This window comes from Saccopteryx leptura, chromosome 2 (assembly GCF_036850995.1).
Source record: "Saccopteryx leptura isolate mSacLep1 chromosome 2, mSacLep1_pri_phased_curated, whole genome shotgun sequence".
NCBI classification, from domain to species: Eukaryota; Metazoa; Chordata; class Mammalia; order Chiroptera; family Emballonuridae; genus Saccopteryx; species Saccopteryx leptura.
In genome coordinates, this window is record NC_089504.1 from 163785011 (window position 1) to 163806378 (window position 21368).

The 21368-nt window shown below is 45.5% G+C and overlaps 2 protein-coding genes across 5 annotated transcripts in view; both read left to right on the forward strand.

Annotated features, from left to right (window-relative positions):
- The first annotated feature begins 9771 nt into the window (after positions 1-9771).
- Positions 9772-21368, forward strand: part of ZDHHC20 (zinc finger DHHC-type palmitoyltransferase 20) — an 86291-nt gene continuing 74694 nt past the window's right edge. For 3 of the 4 annotated variants that reach the window (XM_066369202.1, XM_066369203.1, XM_066369204.1), the window contains exon 1: positions 9772-9979. In XM_066369202.1, coding sequence (XP_066225299.1) covers positions 9862-9979 — 118 coding nt within the window. In that variant the 5' untranslated portion in view covers positions 9772-9861. The remainder of the gene's footprint in view (positions 9980-21368) is intronic. The other variant, XM_066369206.1, reaches the window with a different exon arrangement.
- Positions 19771-20697, forward strand: LOC136395075 (polyubiquitin-B-like). The gene has a single exon (XM_066369212.1). The coding sequence runs from the start codon at positions 19855-19857 to the stop codon at positions 20542-20544; it is 690 nt and encodes a 229-aa protein (XP_066225309.1). The 5' UTR covers positions 19771-19854; the 3' UTR covers positions 20545-20697.

Below are 21368 nucleotides of genomic sequence, written 5' to 3' on the forward strand. Positions count from 1 at the left end.
CTTTTTTGTTGCTTTTTTTCTTTTTTCTTTTCTATCTTCTGGACTGAAAAAGTTTTCTCATTTCTTGACTGCTACATGGTTTCCATAAATCCTATCTAATGGTTTCAGAAATGCCTCTAACTGCCTTAATTTTACTCAACTCTCAGTTCAGAACTGGAATGTAAAATAGCATTTTGGAGTTTCTGGCTGATGGTAACAATGGGGACACCACTGGTCTAGTCACCAGGCATATTTGTAGCTTGGTTCATTTCCAGGTTAGGGAGCTTGAGTGTGCCTTCCAGTCTCTGTTAAAAGCCATGATTCTAGGTGTTGATCAGTACGATTTTTTTTTGTTTCACTTGTTGGGGGCTGGGTAGAATGGTGGTTAGAGAGTGAGTTTGGTTTTGTTTTTATTTACATCTACTGTTGTGTTTTTGGAGCAGAGTGGGTACATCAGAGTTGATCTAACCTTCTAAATAGCTTCCTTATCACCTTTCTCCATTGCCACACTACTCCAGTTCAGGCCACCATGACAATAAATTTCTGTTAAGCCATCCAGTTTGCAGCACTCTGTATGGCAGTCCTAGAAGACTAAGAGCTGTGCTAAAAGCAAAATGGCATAACAAAGGAATCAAGAAATTGCTGTGTGCTGAAGTGATCAGGTGCAGTGCCGGTGGTCGAGGCCAGCCAGGCAGGTCTACATTAGATTTGGGCAGACAGTAGAGAAACTGCAGAGCCAGAAAGCGCTGGGCCATTCCATTTAATTAAATCTCACAATGGTGGACAAGCACACAGGCAGGAAAACCACTTCTCAGGCAAACAAACAGCAAAATGGCCCCTCAGAGTGGCAGGCAGGCAACCCGCCATCTGCAATCCCCAATCTCTCTCGAGCACAAGCCACCCATAGCCTTACACATGAGGTGTCGCTCCACGCTCACATACCAATTAGGCAAAGTGCTTGCAGCTGGTAACCCTGTGAACAAGCCTAACACAGTTGCCCACATTCCACCCCTTTAGGGTTGCTCGTATCCCAGTAAGTACATTACACACATTCCAAAAAATGACAATTACAAAGGTGCCCTTCACAATGTAGAGTGCCAAGGGAGTTAACTGAAGACCCACCTCCAACTCCCCACCCCATGGTGCCAACAGGGCCATCCATCCTAGGGTGGGGGGCCTGTACAGTCCAGGGCCATGTCCATTGAAAGCAAAAAGTGTCCTTGGTGCATCTGTGCAATTTTTTTTGTTTTGTTTTGTTTGTTTTACAGAGACAGAGAGAGAGAGTAGAGAGAGGGACAGATAGGGACAGGAATGGAGAGAGATGAGAAGCATAAATAATCAGTTTTTTGTTGCGACACCTTAGTTGTTTATTGATTGCTTTCTCATATGTGCCTTGACCGTGGGCCTTCAGCAGACCGAGTAACCCCTTGCTGAGCCAGAGACCTTGGGTCCAAGCTGGTGAGCTTTGCTCAAACCAGTTGAGCCCGCACTCAAGCTAGCGACCTCGGGGTCTCGAACCTGGGTCCTCTACATCCCAGTCCTACGCTCTATCCACTGCACCACCACCTGGTCAGGCCATCTGTGCAATTTGATGGGAGCAGCTTCCCAGGGCAGGAAGGCATCCACAGGTGCCACGCCCCTCCCCCCATCAGGGACTCTCATAGTGGCAGTCCAAGATCAGTCCATGATAGACAGCCTAGCTGTCTGTGCAAATCACCAAGATAAAGAAAGGCCCATTACAGGCAACTAACTAGCCATACAGCTCTTTATTAACGGACCTCAGCACCTTTCCATAGTGTGCTGTCCATTGCCAAAGCCCCATCCAAATGCCTCAACAAGCTCACAGGTCCTGGCAGGGTCAAACACATTTCTGGCCTATGTCGTCTTACCAGTTCTCTTAACTGCTGTTGCTGAGAGAAAAAAAAAGCAAAAGCAAGCACCTATTACCTTCTAATGTCAACACCTGCTGCACATTAGAAGGGGACCAGTGGATTGCCCATTTCACATGGGGCCTCTGACCTCCACCTATCCCCATCAGATGGGTTCCTCACCCTTCCCCCTAGACAAACTGGGACAACAGGTCTGGGGGATCTTGTAACATGAATGCCAGCCATTTTCCTGGCAGATGCCGGGGCCACCCGCTTCCCCTGCTTTTTCAGTGGCTGGAAACTCTGTTCTGACTCAAGCTGCCACCAAAGCTCCAACAAGACTTTATTAGGCTTGCCATCTAATTTCTATCTGCCTCATCCACAATAAAATCTACCCACATCTGTGTTCAGGTAGCTTTCACAGGTCCATTTCTCTTATTAGTCGGGGTGGGGGATGCAGCATGGGCAGCAACCCACACAGCCTTATGGTCAATCTCTGTTCCAGAGAGCATAATGCCATCCACTCCTATGTCCCACAGCTGCACCAAGCAGGCTGCCAGGGGCTCTGTAGGTTTCTAGCTGAATTTCACACCCAACTCCATCAGCTCTGCTTGGGTGTAGGGCCAGACCACAAAATGCTCCTCCATTGGGGAGGAGGCTATAGCTGTCCTTGAGGGACTCTTAGCTGCTGGGTCTTTACCTTCTTGGTGACCACCAGCTGGGCTCCCAGTCTGCGGACAGCAGTTGTAGCCCGAGTCTCCCCCTCAGAAAAGTCAGAAACACCTGCTCCAGCAGACTCAGAGCCACTCCACTGGCAGGAATGCAGCTCCATCCTCTGCGCCCACTTCAGTTCCTGTGGCTGCCGGCTCTCAGCCTGAAACTGACTCTCAAGCTCCTGAACCCACAACTGTTTCTCCAACAGCCTTCGCTGCCAATCAACCTGCCTGGCCATGATGGTGGCCACTAGCATAACACCACTCAGTATGCAGCTCATCCTGGAGCTTTCGACCTTGCTTAGCTTCTCGTACAGAGTTCTTGGTTTCTTCTAGCAGGATTTAAAAAACACCCAGCCCACACCTTCCAAAAGGACAGCCATAGGGAGCCATAACAATGACCAGTCCTCTACCCCATCCCTCAAGGGTGGCTGCGGCTCCATACCCATCTGCTTTGAATCCTGCCATTTGTGCCAGATGCAGTGCCAGTGGTTGAGGCCAGGCAAGTCCACATTGGATTTGGGCAGAAAAACTGTGGAGCTGGAAAGGGTTGGGCCATTCCTTTTACAAAGTCTCACACTGGTGAACAAGTACATAGGCAGGGGAAAAACCTCTTCTCCAGCACACAAACAGCAAGAATGGCCCCTCACAGCGGTGGGCAGTAAATCCGCCATCCACAATCCCCAATATCTCTGCAGGGCAACCACCTTATATAGGCCATACGCACATGGCATAGCCTCACGCTCATGTACTAATCAGGCAAAGTGCTTGCACCTGGTAACCTCACAAGCAAGCCTAACTGCCGGGGTCCAGCCCCGGGGGGGATCCAGGGGTCCCACAGGAGGAGACGGCGTCGGCGAAATCGAGTGAGAGAGCCGAATTCTTTTCTTTCTCTTTATTCTCTAGTTAGCATTTACTGCCAGGCATCTCTCTCAAATGCTAGTACAGCTCCTTTTTTATACACACACACCAAGTTACAATTACATGGTATTAATCATTGCTTCTGTTTCACTATGTTTACATGTTTCCAGATAACAGTTAATTTATATCTATAAACTACAAATCAGGTGGCAAATCATTCAAAGTACAATTAAAAAATAACTTGAATAGCGATAACATCGGTAAAAGCTTTTAAAGGATTAGTACTAACTAATAACTCAACTTTACTGTTGTTGTGAGTCAAGGGGCAGAGAGAGATTAACAGACAAAATCATTAGGGATTAGCAAAGGACCACCGCTTGCTCAGGCAAATGGCCTTGAGTTTATGCAGTGTCCTAACTTTTCTCACAAGATAACAAAAGGCTTGCCCATTAAGAAATTGACATAACATTAAGAGTAACTTTTACTTAAAGATATATAGAGTGCACTCGCAAGATAGTTTAGTAGCAACATAATTTCAGAAGACATTAATTGCTATTGCTTCTATGGATGCCCCCCCATACCTCTCATTATCTGAAGAAAGAAATTTTTGGGGAGGTATACAAACCTCATGAGAGTGTCTCACTGAGAAAGCCCAGCAACTGCCTTCAGTCATAAAACAATTCTCTTAGCAAAACATTCTTTTCTTGCTGACTGCATTCCCATCCCAAGCCATGCAACAGGCCATTCCATTACACCTTACCTAAGATTCTATTGTCTAGTCAAACTTTATTTATTTACTGTATTCACACACTAGTTAAGTTCTAACTATATTCTTCTTAGAGTGTTCCACTATTTGCAGATCAAATAAGCAAGAAGAAAGGAAAGTTTCTCTACTCTATCACCTGAAAAGGCTAGGGAGGAAAAATGATGAATTAAGTGAAGGCCGAAAGGTGCTCTGCACAGCCACTGCCTCCTACCCATTCACAAGTCACAATCTATTCTTTCTAACATGATTAGTAAGAAGAAATTCTCCTACAAACTTAACCCTTTATGAGGGATATCATAGCCAGCCTCTTATGTTTACGAGCCCAGTTCAAGGGGCTTACAGGCTTTTCTGTGGAACTTACACCTTCTGTCTCATTTCCAAAGAAATTACTACAAATCTACAGGGAAAGCACGGTACTATTATCCCTGTGCCACAAATAATAGCACACACCCAGAAAAAGGGGGGGATATAAGGCCAGATTAATTCAAAAAGTCAAAGGGGGAAGTATCGTTGTGCCTTTCCTTTTGCGGTGACTTTGTCACCCCGCAGCCATTGGTCTTCACTGCTGTGACTTTGTCAATCAGCAGTTTTTGATCTTCTTCTGCTGTGACCTTGTCAGCCAGCAGTTGTGGGTCTTCTGCTGCTGTGACCTTGTCAGCCAGCAGTCGTTGATCGGCTCCCGACACCTAACACAGCTGCCCCACATCAAGAAAGACTTCTGGAGAACATAGAATCCGTGCTCAGCTTTAACAAATAGGACTGGTGGGGGAAGGCTTTAAAAGTTTAGGTCTTCCTTGTCAATCATCCAAATTGCATTAGAAAGCCTAACCCTCCTACATAGGATCTCTGGGAAAGGAGCTAGATTCACTTTTGTGCCTGGAAGCTACTATCAACTATGACATTAATGAGACTGTTGGGCAGATAAAATATATTATGCTCACTTTGTTAAAGATGGTGCTGCCCAAGTGGAGGCCGTCACCCAGGTGATATTAATGTGTGTTGGGGGCGGGCTGTGGGCAGGCAGGATCCTTGTAGCCTGGGGCTTGGTTTTGAGATTAAGCCTTTCCTACCCTTTTTGATGTGGGGTGGTACAATCCAATCATGCCTCAGAGAAGTGACTGTATTAGAGACTTCCCTATTTTGTATATTGGATTAAAGGTTTGGATTTCTACACTATAAAATAGGGGCAGAATAGGAGCTTGCTCTCTTGGTTCCTGAGATTATCATTAGAGAGGAGAGAGCAGAGAGCAGAGAAAGGCCATGTGGAGGAGGCCAGGAGAGGCAGCCAAGATGGCGGAGTGTTGAGTGAGAAGCCAGTTTGTGCAGAGTTTGTGCAGAGAGAAGGAAGGAGATGGGGAACATAGGTGAGTAAGTCTGGTGAGCTAGAAACCTTTGATTCTAGGAAACTCAGATTAAGTCAGTAGCTTTGTGAGCACTGAATGTGAGTGGGTTTTGGAGCCCAGTGTGTGTTTTTACTTGCCCGCCGGGTGCAAGCTAGGATTAAAGAAAATGGCCCATCAGTTCTTGGCTCCGTTGTTTCTTTACCGACTGTCCGAATCCAATGCGAACCTGCATGGGCCAGGCTGCTGTGATGGTGGCCCTGGCTACTGGCTTTACAGAGACTTTCAAGGTATAAAATCTGGGAAAATAGAATGTTTTACACACCCTTACTATTTCTAGCACTAGAAATATTATTTGCTTTTATGACCTTTATAATCACACCATAAAAGGGGGAAGTGTACTTCTTGAAGACCTTGCTGCGCAGCAATTAAATCTTAGTCTAGCCTGACCTGTGGTGGTGCAGTGGATAAAGCATCAACCTGGAAACACAGAGGTCGCCAGTTCAAATCCCTGGGCTTGCCTGGTCAAGGTACATATGGGAGTTGATGATTCCTGCTCCTCCCCCCTCCCCTCTCTTTCTCTTTCTCTCTCTCTCTCTCTCTCTCTCTCTCTCTCTCTCTCCTCTCTAAAATGAATAAATAAATAACTAAATTAAAAAAAAAATCTTAGTCTAACCAAAGCAGACAGGACAGCATCAGGGAACGCAGTCTGTAATGGCTCCTATTACCCTGTCTCCGCTGCACCGCTTTTAGGTTCTACTGTGATCACAGACATTGTTGGGCAGCATATTCCAGTTGTAAATAAGTCTCGAAATTTCAGCAGTGTGCAGGGGTAGGGTAGGTCAGGAGGAGGGCTGCTGCTCCCGCTGTCACATCTCAGCCTTCAGACTGTGTCTCCAACCGGGCAGACAAACTGCTCACGACCTCCACCCTAAATCACCCGCACCTGCCGGCCTCAAGTGCGAGCAGCTGAGGTTCGGCCGGAAGGCGGAGCCAGCAAATTCCAAGTGCGGCTTGGTGCTCAGAGGCGCAAGAGGCATCCCGCAGGAGCCTCTTTTTTTTTTTTTTTTTTTTTTAACATGTTCATCAATAGGTTTAATGAATAAACAAAATGTGGTACATCCATACAACACAATACTACTTAGCAACTGAAAACGAATAAAATATCAACACATACAACAAAATAATGAATCTTAAAAACATTCTGAGCAAAAGAAGCCAGACACAAAAGAATACACACTGTTTAATTTATCTGAAGACCAAGAACAGGCAAATCTAATCTATAGTGACAGAAAGCAGAACAGCCTGGGGCGTGGGTGAGCGTGGGTATGGACTAGGAAGGGGGACGAGGGGATTTTCTGGTGAGTGGGTGATATTTATTACCTTGATTGCCTTGGCTACACGAGTGAACATATTTGTCCAAACTCATTAAAAATGTATGCATTTTTTTTTTTTTTTTTTACAGAGGCAGAGATAGACAGGGACAGACAGACAGGAACGGAAAGAGATGAGAAGCATCAATCATCAGTTTCTCGTTGTGCGTTGCGACTTTTTTTTTTTAATTTTTTTATTTATCTATTCATTTTTAGAGAGGAGAGAGAGAAACAGAGAGAGAGAAGGGGGGAGGAGCTGGAAGCATCAACTCCCATATGTGCCTTGACCAGGCAAGCCCAGGGTTTCGAACCGGCGATCTCAGCATTTCCAGGTCGATGCTTTATCCACTGCACCACCACAGGTCAGGCGCGTTGCGACTTCTTAGTTGTTCATTGATTGCTTTCTCACATGTGCCTTGACCATGGGCCTTCAGCAGACCGAGTAACCCCCTGCTGGACCCAGGGACCTTGGGTCCAAGCTGGTGAGCTCTTTGCTCAAGCCAGATAGATAAGCCCGCGCTCAAGCTGGCGAACTCAGGGTCTCGAACCTGGGTCCTTCCTCATCACAGTCCGACACGCTATCCACTGCGCCACCACCTGGTCAGGCAAATGTATGCATTTTGTTACATGTAAATTGTGTTTTAATGAGGATGATATAAAACAAAGGCAAAAAACCCTAGAGTCAGGGCCGGAACAGATATTAATCAACTTGAGGATATGTCCCAGGCTCCATGTAGTTCTTCCTGAGTGGGACTCTGTGGGCAGATAAAATATATTATGCTCACTTTGTTAAAGATGGCACTGCCCACGTAGAGACCCGTCACCCAGGTGTGTTGGGGGTGGGCTGTGAGCAGGCAGGATCCTTGTAGCCTGGGGCTTCGTTTTAGGATTAAGCCTTTCCCACCCTTTTTGATGTGGGGTGGTACAATCCCGTCATGCCCCAGGTAAGTGACTTTGTATTAGAGACTTCCCTATTTTGTATATTGAATTAAAGGTTTTGATTTCTACACTATAAAATGGGGGCAGAACGGGAGCTTGCTCTCTTGGTTCCTGAGATTAGCATGAGAGAGCAGAGAGAGCACAGAGGAGGCCAGGAAAAGCAGCCAAGATGGCGGAGTGTTGAGTGAGAAGCCAGTTTGTGCAGAGTTTGTGCAGGGAGAAGGAAGGAGATGGGGAACAGAGGTGAATAAGACTGGTGAGCTAGAAACCTTTGATTCTAGGAAACTCGGATAAGTCAGTGGCTTTGTGAGCACTGAATGTGAGTGGGTTTGGAGCCCAGTGTGTGTTTTTACTTGCCCATCGGGTGCAAGCTAGAATTAAAGATGATGACCCATCAGTTCTTGGCTCCATTGTTTCTTTACCGACTGTCTGAATCCAATGCGGACCTGCATGGGACGGGCTGCTGTGATAGTGGCCATGGCTTCTGGCTTTACAGACTCCATCAACATTCCAGACTCATTCCTGTAGACCACACCACAATGTCCAGTCTGGATGTGTGTTTCCATCAACTGTGATGGAAAGCTGTGCATAGTTTAATCTGTAGACTTTTTATTTCTCTCCTCATTAGTGTTTTTATGCTTCTCTCAAGTTCCAATATTTAAAATTCCTTCAAATATAGGCACAAACTGCTCTTTGGATTATAATGATAGTAATAATAATAATAACAGCTAACATTTATTAAACATTTACTGGGGCCAGACACTACAGAAACTGATTTACCTATTCTGTGTACTCTTCACATAACTTTGACCCTGTGAGGTATTATCCCCATTTTTCAGATCAGAAGGACCCAATGTTCAAGGGTGCACCACTCGTCAGACCAAGACTGGCATGCAGGTCTGTTTGATTTGGACTCTGTGTTCTTGTCATTACACTCCAGGATCTCCAACCCTGACTTGGCTGATCCAATATTGCCGGCACATTCTGGTAAACCAGACCACATGGTCGTCCAGAAGGGGGCACTAAACATGCCACCGTTGGAGACCGCACACACACACCCATTCCTTATCCAGGGGTCTCAAACTCCCGGCCCGCGGCCGCGAGTTTGAGACCCCTGCTGCCATCTTCAGGGCAGTTTCCTCTTCCTAATGAACCTTCTTTAACTTGGCCTTCCCTGAAGTCACCACGGTGTTTGGCAAACAGGCTCATATTTGGTGAATTCTTGTAGCTCCATTTATGGCCTTTTTATGATTGAAATCAGCTCCCTTTTCTCCTCTTCTTTCCAGTAGTAGTATCTCCAATTTGGGAAAGCAGGAGAATGGGCTTCCCGGGGCCCACCTTTTCTTCTCTTGGCTCTGCTCCCACGCTTTTGTGTATGTTCACTGTTCCAGTGGGCTGGAGCTGATGGAAATCCCACCAGGAAAACGAAGAAAAAAAGAAGCACAACACACAGATGTAAATTAGGTTGTGGGTACTATCTAAAGATTTTGAGAAGCTCAGATAAAGTTGCAGTAGGCTATTCAGCAATTGGATGGCTCCCATTTTCTGAACGGCAAAGCTGCTCGAGGCAACTGACCCGCAGGAGCCTCTTAGCAACGTCCGTCCCCCGCCTGCACGTGGCGGGCGGGCGCTCCCCACTTTAAACCCATCTCCGGGGGAACGCGGGTACGCAGACGAAGTCCACGGTTCAGCCCCCTGCGGAAGGCAGGGTTGCCGCAACACTATCCCACGCACTGAGCCAGCCCTCTCCTCCCACCTCCTCCGCCCGCGCCGGCCGGCCCGGTCCGCTCCCGGCGGCCTTGAGCTCAGGCCTCGCCCCTGGCGCCGGCCCGCCTTTACTGACCACAGGAGCCCCACCCCAAGGGTGACGGCTGGCGCGGCGCGGCGGGGCGGGGCGGGGCTGGCGTGGCGCGGCGGGGCGGGGCGGGGCGGGGCTGGCACGGCGAGCGGCCTTCTGAGCCCCTGCGTCGCCAGCCGGAGTCCGGTGTTCTTGCGGCCGCAGTGCTGCAGCCGCCCCGGAATATGGCGCCGGGGCGGTTCTGGCGCTGCTGCCAGCGCGGCGTGGGCTGGGTGCCGGTGCTGTTCATCGCCTTTGTGGTGGCCTGGTCCTACTATGCGTACGTGGTGGAGCTATGCGTGTGTGAGTACCGGGCGGCGGGAGCGGGCGGCGCGGCGGTGCCACGTTGCTGAAGTGCGGCCGTTCCTGGGCGGCGGTCCCCGGGGCGCCGGGCCCGCGGAGTGGGGACCGCGGCCACCCTCCGGGTGGGGGAAGCCCCGTGTGTGAGCCGAGCCGTCCGCCGCCCCAGCGCCGCTTGTGGACAAAGACCAAGCGGACCAGGGTCCCTTCCGCGCTGTCCGCTTCCGGAGGCTCCGGCCCGCCCGTTCTCGGGGTAGAGGGCCGCGTAGCTGTCCTTCTTGCCGCTTCTTTCGTTGGTCCTCCCGGCTCCCCGGGAAAGGGGATGGACGGCCACACACGCCGCGGGAGTAGTGTACGGGCGCAGCCCCCGTCTCCAGGAGGGAAAGACGTTTCTGTCCCTCGGAACACCGTGGAGTTCCCTTCGGGGCGACCGCCAGCTGATGGGTGTGTCCTAGGAGACGGCGTCCTGCGCTGGACCCGCGACTGTTTGAATCCGCGCGAGGCTCCGTGTCGCCGCTTGTCCCCGTCCGCGGGGCCCGGAGCGAACGCTGTTTCGGCTCGGGGACCGTGTATCGTGCGCTGAAGGAGACGGGTGCGGGCCGTGGGGTGCGGAGCCGCTCCGTTGGCCACTTGGCACACTCCCAGCGCTGCACACGGGATACAGTGTTTTGATCACCTTTAAATTAAAATAGCCACCTTTAAGAAAAGTTTTTTGTACTGTAGAACAGTGGTCCCCAACCCCCAGGCCGCGGACTGGTACCCGTCCGTGGGCCATTTGGTACCGGTCCGCAGAGAAAGAATAAGTAACTTACATGATTTCCGTTTGATTTATATTTAAGTCTGAACAATGTTTTATTTTTAATTAATTAATTTATTTATTTTAGAGAGGAGGGGGGAGTTAGAAAGAAGGGGGAGGAGCAGGAAGCATCAACTCCCATATGTGCCTTGACCAGGCAAGCCAGGGTTTTGAACCGGCATCCTCAGTGTTTCCAGGTTGACACTTTATCTACTGTGCCACCACAGGTCAGGCCAATGTTTTATTTTTTAAAAATGACCAGATTCCCTCTGTTACATCCGTCTAAGACTCTTGACGCTTGTCTCGGTCACGTGATACATTTATCCGTCCCACCCTAAAGGACGGTGCGTGAAAATATTTTCTGACATTAAACCGGTCCGTGGCCCAAAAAAGGTTGGGGAGGTTGGGGACCACTGCTGTAGAATACTTAATTCTGAGGAAAACGATCCCTGCACTTAGGCCCAGAATAAATGAGTTGTGGAATACGTTTCCAAATAATAATAACCTGTTGACTGTTCTTGTTTAGTATCATCCTTTTGGGTACCAGAGTGTTTGCCAAAAATTATGTTTGAGTTCATTGATAAGGGATCTAGTTAGGTACTTCTTGAGGCTACTTCCAGAAGTTGATAGTGATTATAGAGTTTTCATCAGCTTAGATCATACTTTCATTTACCCTCGAGTAGGCATATCTATTACAAAAGTTGTACCAATCTTATTTAATTCTATCAGAAAGTTATTTCCACTCTATTTTAATTCTGTATTGATTGTGAAGTAAAGCTTCTGAAGGAACACTTAAAAAATGTATCTGTGTTGACATTGCACAATCTATCAAAAGGTGACATCAGAGGTAAAGAAAGGAAAAATGAACGTGAATTGAGAAGTTCTGTGTGCTTGTGGGGATGGGGGGACTTTTCATCATTCTCCCCTCCATATGCCATGGGTGTGATAAATGAAACAGCAAATAGACCCTTTGGTTAGGTCACAAAATTGTTGAGTGGCTTTCAGATTGTTATCCTTATCTTTGTATTCCACATGTAACTAGTGAGTGGGCCATTGAGGGCATTTTAAAATACTGATAGTGAAAGGTCTTATATAAAAGCCTGCATTTGATACTTCTAAGGTATATGAGCTTAGGGAGAATTTGAGAAGTCTGCCGCATCCTTGGACTATATAGCTGAGCATAAAAGCTCATTAGCGGTGGTGCAGTGGATAGAGCGTGGTCTGGGATGCTGAGAACCCAGGTTCGAAACTGGAGGTTGCCGGCTTGAGTGCAAGGTCTCAGTCTTGAGCATGGGATCATAGACCTGACCCCGTGGTCTCTGGCTTAAGTCCAAGGTCGCTGGCTTGAGTAATGGGTCACTTTCTATGCTGGAGTCCCCCGGTCGAGGCACATGTGAGAAAGCAATCAATGAAGAACTAAGATGCTGCAACAAAGAATTGATGCTTCTCATCTCTCTCTCTTCCTGTCTGTCCCTGTCTATCTCTCTCTTGCTAAAACAAAACAATAAAACCTCATTCAGTCTCATATTAAAACTTCTTTAAACTACTTATGTATGTTTATCTTTTCATAAGCACAGATGCTCCCACTGAAATACATCAGTGTATAACTTTAGAGCAGGGGTCCCCAAACTACGGCCTGCGGGCCACATGCGACCCCCTGAGGCCATTTATCTGGCCCCCACAGCACTTCGGAAAGGGGCGCCTCTTTCATTGGTGGTCAGTGAGAGGAGCATAGTTCCCATTGAAATACTGGTCAGTTTGTTTATTTAAATTTACTTGTCTTTATTTTAAATATTGTATTTGTTCCCATTTTTTTTTCTGTTTTGTGTTTTTACTTTAAAATAAGATATGTGCAGTGTGCATAGGGATTTGTTCATAGTTTTTTTAATAGTTCGGCCCTCCAATTGTCTGAGGGACAGTGAACTGGCCCCCTGGACCCCTGCTTTATAGGAACTTAAATTGAGAGTTGTATGAGTTGTATTTAATGTGCTGGGTTGTATTTTTTTAAATTTTTATAAAATTTTCATAGCTTCAGGTATTCTTTATCAAACTAGATGGGAGAGAATAATTATCTTTACAAGTATTAATTTACTTAATATTTATAATACTCTCCATAAAGTTGAATAATTTGTCCAGGGTCATGCAACTAATATATGACATGATCAGAATTGGAACGCAGATGGTTTAATTCTGGAGCCCATGCTTTTAAAATTAACCTTGATGCAAGACTAGTCAACTTGTTTACACAGACAGATTTCAGTATTATTTATGATCTATTTGTATGAGATAATTTTCTCCTAAAAGGTGGCAGCAGAAGGTTCCTAAATACGTCAGAAAATAAAAGTATCAGGCCTATAGTAGTATTTCAACAAATAAATTGTTTATGAGAGGCCCTCATTTCATTCCAACTTGTATTACTTCTTCATTTTGTAATTTCATGCACACACACATACATTGTATACGGGTGTGTGTGTATGTATGCATATGTATTTGTGTGTGTGTGTATGTGTATATATAAAATCAGGAACTCCTATTACTGGAAGGAGTAGGATTGAGGACAACATTGAGTAAGAAGTAATGCATCTAAGATGGCCATCTCACAGGAATGATAAGCAGAGAAGTAATGATTAAGTAATTAGTAACATTGGTCTTTGATTTTAAAGTAAACCAAAATTCTCCTTTGATTTTCCCCCCAAGGCTGATATTTAAACATAAGAATTTAGTTATGGATCAACTTTTCTCCACGTTTCCAGGATTTTATCAGAACATCTTGTTCAGGTCATTTGTAGCTGTTAGTGGTAGGTATGTACCTCTTATTTCGCATGTTTTTAGAGATTATCGAATTCAATCTCTTTATTTGACTCCCAAGAAAACTGTTAATTGGAAGAGCTGTTTGGTTTGCCCAGGGATCTATATGCCTTTTATATTTTTCAGAGAAAAATACATAGATAAGAACTCTGAGTCTATATGTCTTAATAATTCCACTGTCTCCTTCATAATTTCATCAGATTTAGAATGAGACCAGATAAAGACCTTAAACAGCAACATTGAGCACACTGTATGGACACAGTTGATTCCCATGTGTTTATTGATTTCAAAAGAGCCAGATCTTGGTTTTTCTCTGTTGTTTTTTCTGTTTTCAGTTTCTTTTTTTTTTTTTTTTTTGTATTTTTCTGAAGCTGGAAATGGGGAGAGACAGACAGACTCCCGCATGCGCCCGACCAGGATCCACCCGGCACGCCCACCAGGGGCGACGCTCTGCCCACCAGGGGGCGCTGCTCTGCCCCTCCGGGCGTCGCTCTGCGGAGACCAGAGCCACTCTAGCGCCTGGGGCAGAGGCCAAGGAGCCATCCCCAGCGCCTGGGCCATCTTTGCTTCAATGGAGCCTTGGCTGCGGTAGGGGAAGAGAGAGACAGAGAGGAAGGAGGGGTAGGGGATGGAGAAGCAAATGGGCGCTTCTCCTATGTGCCCTGGCCGGGAATTGAACCCGGATCCCCCACACGCCAGGCCGATGCTCTACCGCTGAGCCAACCGGCCAGGGCCTCTGTTTTCAGCTTCATTGATTTCTAATCTGATATTTATTATTCCCTTTCTTTTACTTTGGGTTTAACTTGCTGTTTTTTCTAGTTATTTTTTTAAAACCCACACCACATGCATTTTATTTTATTTTATTTTTTTGTGACAGAGAGAGAGGGACAGACAGATGAGAAGCATCAATTCTTTGTTGTGGCACCTTAGTTGTTCATTGATTGCTTTCTCATATGTGTCTTGATGGGGGGGGGGGGGACTCCAGCAGACTGAGTGACCCCTTGCTCAAGCCAGTGACTTTGGGCTCAAGCTGGTGAGCCTTGCTCAAACTGGCAACCTTGGGGTCTTGAACTTGGGTCCTCTGCATTTCAGTCTGACTCTCTATCCACTCTGCCACTTCCTGGTCAGGCTGTTTTTCTAGTTTCTTAATGTGGAAACTGATATTACTGAATCCTCAGGCGTTTAATCTTATAAATTTGTCCCTGGCTGGTTGGCTCAGTGGTAGAGCACTGGCCCAGCATGTGGATGTCCTGGATTTGATTCCTTGTCAGGGCACACAGGAGAAGCACCTATCTACTTTTCCACCCCTCCCCCTCTTGCTTCTCTCTCTCCCCTCTCTCTCTCTCTTTCTCTCTTCCCCTACTGCAGCCATTGCTCGTTTGGATCAAGTTGGCCCTGGGCAATGAGGACTCACCTGACCCTCCACCTCAGGTGCTAAGAACAGCTTAGTTTCTGAGCAATGGTGCAATGCCCCAGATGAGCAGAGCATCGCACCCTAGTGGATCCTGGTTGAGGCACATGTAGGAGTCTGTCTCTCCCTCCCTTCCTCTCTGAAAAATTGAATGAATGAATGAATGAATGAATGAATAAATAAATAAATAAATTTATCCCTCATACTGTTTTATTTGCATCTCATCAACTTTTTTTTTTTTTTTTAGAGAGGAGAGAGAGGGAGAAAGAGAGAGGAGAGAGAGAGAGAGAGAGAGAGAGAGAAGGGGGGAGGAGCTGGAAGCATCAACTCCCATATGCCTTGACCAGGCAAGCCCAGGGTTTCGAACCAGCGACCTCAGCATTTCCAGGTCGACACTTTATCCACTGCGCCACCACAGGTCAGGTGCATCTCATCAATTTTGATACGCTGTATTTTCACTCACTTCAAATTATTTTCCAATTTCACTTTTGATTTCATCTTTGATCCATGGTATTTTAAAAGTATGCTATTTAGCTTGGAGTTATTTGGATATCTTCTCCACTGTTATTTTACTACCTATTTTAAATTTAATTCCATGTGGTTAGAAAACACACTTTCTGTGTTTTGAGTTCTTTAAAATGTATTCAGGCCTCTCTCTATTTCTAAAATGAATAAATAATAAATAAATAAATTAGCCTGATCTGTGGTGGCACAGTGGACAAAGCGTCAACCTGGAATGCTGAGGTCGCCGGTTCGAAACCCTGGGCTTTCCTGTTCAAGGCACACATGGCAGTTGATGCTTCCTGCTCCTCTGCCCTTCTTACCCCCCCCTACTCTAAAGTGAATACATTAAAAAAGATTAAAATGTATTCAGGCTTGTTTTGTGGCCCAGAAAGTGGTCTCTCTTAAAAATGTTCCTGTACATTTGAGAAAATTCATTCTACACCCAGTAGTATATTTTGCTGCTTATTGTTGGGTCAAGTATCCTATTATGTCATAATGTTCCCTAAATGTCAAAAGGCAAGTTGGTAATGTTGTTCAAGCCTTCTGTGTTCTTGCTGACTTTATATTGTCTATTAATTATTGAAAAAGTTATGACTATAATTGTGGATTTGTCTATCAGTTTTTGCTTCATTATTTTGTAGCATTGTAATTAGGTACATAAAATATAGTTTTTGTGTCCTCTTGATGAATTGACCCTTTATCATTGTGAAATTACCTTAGCACTGGTGATATTGTTTACTTTGAAGTCTACTTTGACAGATATTAATACGTCCACTGATCTTTCTTTTATTCAGTGTTAGGATGGTATGTCTTTCTCTTTCCTCTCACTTTAACCTGTTTATTCATTTCAGAGGGGAAAGGAGAGAGACAGAATCATCGAACTATTTCTGTCCTGACCAGGGATTGAACCAGCAACCTTTGTGTATCCAGATGGTGCTCTAACCATCCAAACTATTCGGCCAGGGCTAACCTATTTATGTTTTTATATTTAAAATGCATTTCTTGGCAGTGGATAAAGCGTCAACCTGGAACACTGAGGTTGCTGGTTTGAAACCCTGGGCTTCCCTGGTCAAGGCACATACGGGAGTTGATGCTTCCTGCTCCTCCCCTTGCCCTTATATCAGGGGTCCTCAAACTACCGCCAGCATGCGGCCCCCTGAGGCCATTTAGCCGGCCCCTACTGCACTTCCAGAAGGGGCACCTCTTTCATTGGTGGTCAGTGAGAGGAGCATAGTTCCCATTGAAATACTGGTCAGTTTGTTGATTTAAATTTACTTGTTCTTTATTTTAAGTATTGTATTTGTTCCCGTTTTGTTTTTTTTACTTTAAAATAAGATATGTGCAGTGTGCATAGAGATTTGTTCATAGTTTTTTTTTATAGTCCGGCCCTCCAACGGTCTGAGGGACAGTGAACTGGCCCCTGTGTAAAAAGTTTGGGGACCCCTGCCTTATATCTCTCTCTCTCCTCCTACTTATCTAAAATGAATAAATAACATTTTAAAAAACATTAAAAAAATAAAAAGCATTTCTTGTAAGCAGCATATAAGTTGTCCCTAGCCATATAGTGGTTCACTTTTTGTGGCCTCACTGTAGCACAGATTTTTAAATTGTATATACATACTAATTTTTTATTGTGGATTTTTTGCTATATCACGGAATTTTGCAGTATATAGGTATTTTTATGTATTTATTATTTTAATTATTTTTGCGGTAAAATAAGCAAAATAAGTGTGGGAAAGGTTAATAATAGTATGGGAAAGGTTTGTAAGAGTGTGGGGAGGGTTTTTAAAGCCTTAAAATATATATAAATAATAAAATAAATGTAAGGTTGCTACTTTGCAGATTTTTGCCTATCGCGGGAAGTTCTTGAACCTACCCCCTGTGATAGATGAAGGACCACTGTGGTTAGGTCTTGCTTTTTCAGTCAATCTGAAAATCTCTGCCTTTAAAAAAAATAATGGATGCCTGACCAGGTGTGGCGCAGTAAATAGAGCGTCCACCTGGAATCCTGAGGTCACCGATTTGAAACCCTGGGCTTTCCCAGTCAAGGCACATACAAGAAGCAACAACTACTGTAAGTTGATGCTTCCTGCTCCTCCTCATTCCCTTTTCTCTCTCTCCTCTCTCTCTTCTCTCTAAAATCAATAAATAAAATATTAGAAAGAAAAAAAAAAAGAGGTGGTATCTGTTTACTTACCCAGTGATCCAGGCTGGTCTTGTACTTGCATTGATCAGTGGAAAGACATGGAAGTGATGTGTGAGATCTGGAGCCTGGGGCTCAAGACAGCATGCATGTTTATTCATCAAGAGAACACAAAAACTATATTTTATGTACCTAATTACAATGCTACAAAGTATGAACATTTGGAATGTTCTGGTCATCATTAAGGGAGTCTAGGCTAGAGCACATAGAGAGAGGCCATCCTAGACTTTCCTGTCCCAAACTGCCAGTTGACTGCAGCTAATAGAAAAACAGTTCAGCTAATTGTAGCCTGAACTGCCGATCCACACAACTGGAAGAAATAATTAATGGTAGTTGTTTAATGTCACTGAGTGTTGTGTAGTTTGTTAATGCAATGTTATCACCTGTATCATTGTAATACCCTTAATCATGTCTCTCCCTCCTCACCTTATCCTCACCCTCACCCTGTACCCTGTCTAGTCTCCATGAAGCAGCTGGAATGATCCCTTTAAAAGTAATATCAGGCCCTGGCCAGGTACGTCAGTTGGTTAGAATGTTGACCTGAAATGCAAAGGTTGTGGGTTTGATCCCTGGTCAGGGCACATAGAGGAACAGATAGATGTTTCTGTCTCTCTTCTCTTTCTTTATTAAATCAATAAATAAATTCAAAAAAATTAACACCAGATTTGTCATTCATCTTCTGAAAACTGGGGCCAGCTTCGTGTCTTATTCAGTTGAAGACCTAAAGCCCTTACTTCTCTGACATAATTTCCTTCCCACTTTTCCTTTATTTGTTCGAGACCACCATGGTGGCCACTTTGCTATACTTTAGTACTTGATAAATGAGCTTAATAAGTCAATTAGAGTTGCTGTAGTTTCATTGTTCCCTCCCCACAATCCCCATACACTCTTCAGTGAGTGAAGGAGCACATTTTCACACCATTTTAAAACTATATATACTTTTTTAATGTAGCTATATTTGAAGATCATATTGCAGAAATGTGCCTATTCAGTGATGAGCCGCTGCAGGTGTCGGAATGTGTTGTCTAAGGGGGTAAGCCCTACACATGATCAGCACATGGGACTTTAAGATCAATACCTGACACTATTTCCGTTAGCATATAAGCTGCTCAGATCTTGTTCTTGCTGAAATACACAGCACAACTTCTTGAACAGAAGTGTACCTATACTTAAATAACAAGTAGTAGGGCACAGCCTGACCTTTGTTGGCGCTGTGGATAGAGCATCCACCCAAGTCATCTAGCTCCCCGTCTCAAAACCCTGAAGTTGCTGACTTGAGCATGGGCTTATTGGCTCGAGTACAGGGTCTCTGGCATGAGTGTGGGATCATCGATGTGATCCCGAGGTTGCTGGCTTGAGGTCACTGGCTCGCCTTGAGTCCCCTGGTCAAGGCATGTATGAGAAGCAATCATTGAAAAACTAAAATGCTGCAACTATGAGTTGATGCTTTTCTCTCTCTCCCCTCCCTCCCTCTCTTTCTCTCTTCTTCAGAAAGAAAAATAGTAGTTCACAAATAAAGGTGATATTTTTTTAATATTCCTCAAGTTTATTTAATGTTTGCTTGCTACATTGATATAGAAAGGTTGGGACTGTGTGCTTTGGGTGCCCCTGGTAAGTTACATGGAAGCACTGAACTGTAAAGATGTGTCAATCTGGAGACATAAGAAATAGAAAGCCCAAATTTATGACTGTTCTTAAAGATTTGTCTCTAGTGAAATTACGCCACTCCTTAAAAAATGCTCTCACTTAATAAAAAAGAAAAAAATAAAGACAAGACAGATCATGCCTTTAATATTATTGTATTACAACAGGCTGACATAGCCCCTATTTTAGCAATGGACCTTATATTCACCATCACAACATCTTCCACCTCAGGAAGTTTGTGTTGATAAAATCTATAACTTACTCAGGCGTTCTGAGGTATCTATGTGAATCCCACAGTGGGGTCAGGGACCATACTCTTTAATATGAGAAATCAGACTTTATCTACTCACAACAGCCACCAATTCTCCTCAGGCACAAATAAATGTTTTATGCAGAGTAGATTTCTTTAAGATAGAGATCCAGAGAGGCGACTGGCGTTTGTTGCGGGGGTTTGCTTGCTGTTGTTGGAGCCACTCAACGTGGGCGGACTGGGCGTTCGTTAGCAGGTCAAAATGCAGATCTTTGTAAAGACCCTGACCGGCAAGACCGGCACCCTGGAGGTGGAGCCCAGTGACACCATCGAGAATGTGAAGGCCAAGATCCAGGATAAGGAAGGCATCCCCCCTGACCAGCAGTGGCTCATCATTGCAGGCAAGCAGCTGGAAGATGGCCGCACTCTTTCTGATTACAACATCCAGAAAGAGTCCACCCTGCACCTGGTTCTGCGCCTGAGGGGTGGAATGCAGATCTTTGTGAAGACCCTGACCGGCAAGACCATCACCCTGGAGGTAGAGCCCAGCGACACCATCGAGAATGTGAAGGCCAAGATCCAGGATAAGGAAGGCATCCCCCCTGACCAGCAGCGGCTCATCTTTGCAGGCAAGCAGCTGGAAGATGGCCGCACTCTTTCTGATTACAACATCCAGAAAGAGTCTACCCTGCACCTGGTTCTCCGTCTGAGGGGTGGAATGCAGATCTTTGTGAAGACCCTCACTGGCAAGACCATCACCCTGGAGGTGGAGCCCAGCGACACCATCGAGAATGTGAAGGCCAAGATCCAGGATAAGGAGGGCATCCCCCCTGACCAGCAGCGGCTCATCTTTGCAGGCAAGCAGCTGGAAGATGGCCGCACTCTTTCTGATTACAATGTCCAGAAAGAGTCCACCCTGCACCTGGTTCTGCGTCTGAGGGGTGACTGTTAATTCTTCAGTTTTGCTTTCATAGTGCCCAGTGATGGCATTACTCTGCATTCTAGCTGTTTGCCCCAATTTAAGTTTAGAAATCACCATTTCAGTAATAGCTAAACCTGTTCAAAATGTTAATAAAAGTTTCATTGCATGGTAAAAAAAAAAAAAGATAGAGATCCATAGTCTTTTTTTCTAATTTTTTCATTGATTAGAGAGAGAGAGAGACTCATCAACTCATTGTTCCACTTAATTGTTCCATTTAGTTGTGTACTCATTGGTTGCTTCCCATACATGCCCTGATTGGGGATGGAACCTGCAACCTCAGTGCACTGGGACAACACTATCCACTGAACCACCCATCCAGGACTGAGATCCCTAAGTCTTGATAATAAACATTTTAAAACTTGTTTTTAGCCTGACCTATGGTGGTGCAGTGGATAAAGCGTCGACCTGGAATGCTGAGGTTGCCAGTTCGAAACCCTGGCTTGCCTGGTCAAGGCACATATGGGAGTTGATGCTTCCTGCTCCTCCCTCCATCTCTCTCTCTTTCTCTCTCCTCTCTCTAAAATAAATAAATAAAAACTTAAAAAAAAAAAAGGCCCTGGCCGGTTGGCTCAGCGGTAGAGCGTCGGCCTGGTGTGCAGGAGTCCTGGGTTCGATTCCCGGCCAGGGCACACAGGAGAGGCGCCCATTTGCTTCTCCACCCCTCCCCCCTCTCCTTCCTCTCTGTCTCTCTCTTCCCCTCCCGCAGCCAAGGCTCCATTGGAGCAAGGATGGCCCGGGCGCTGGGGATGGCTCTGTGGCCTCTGCCTCAGGCGCTAGAATGGCTCTGAACGCAA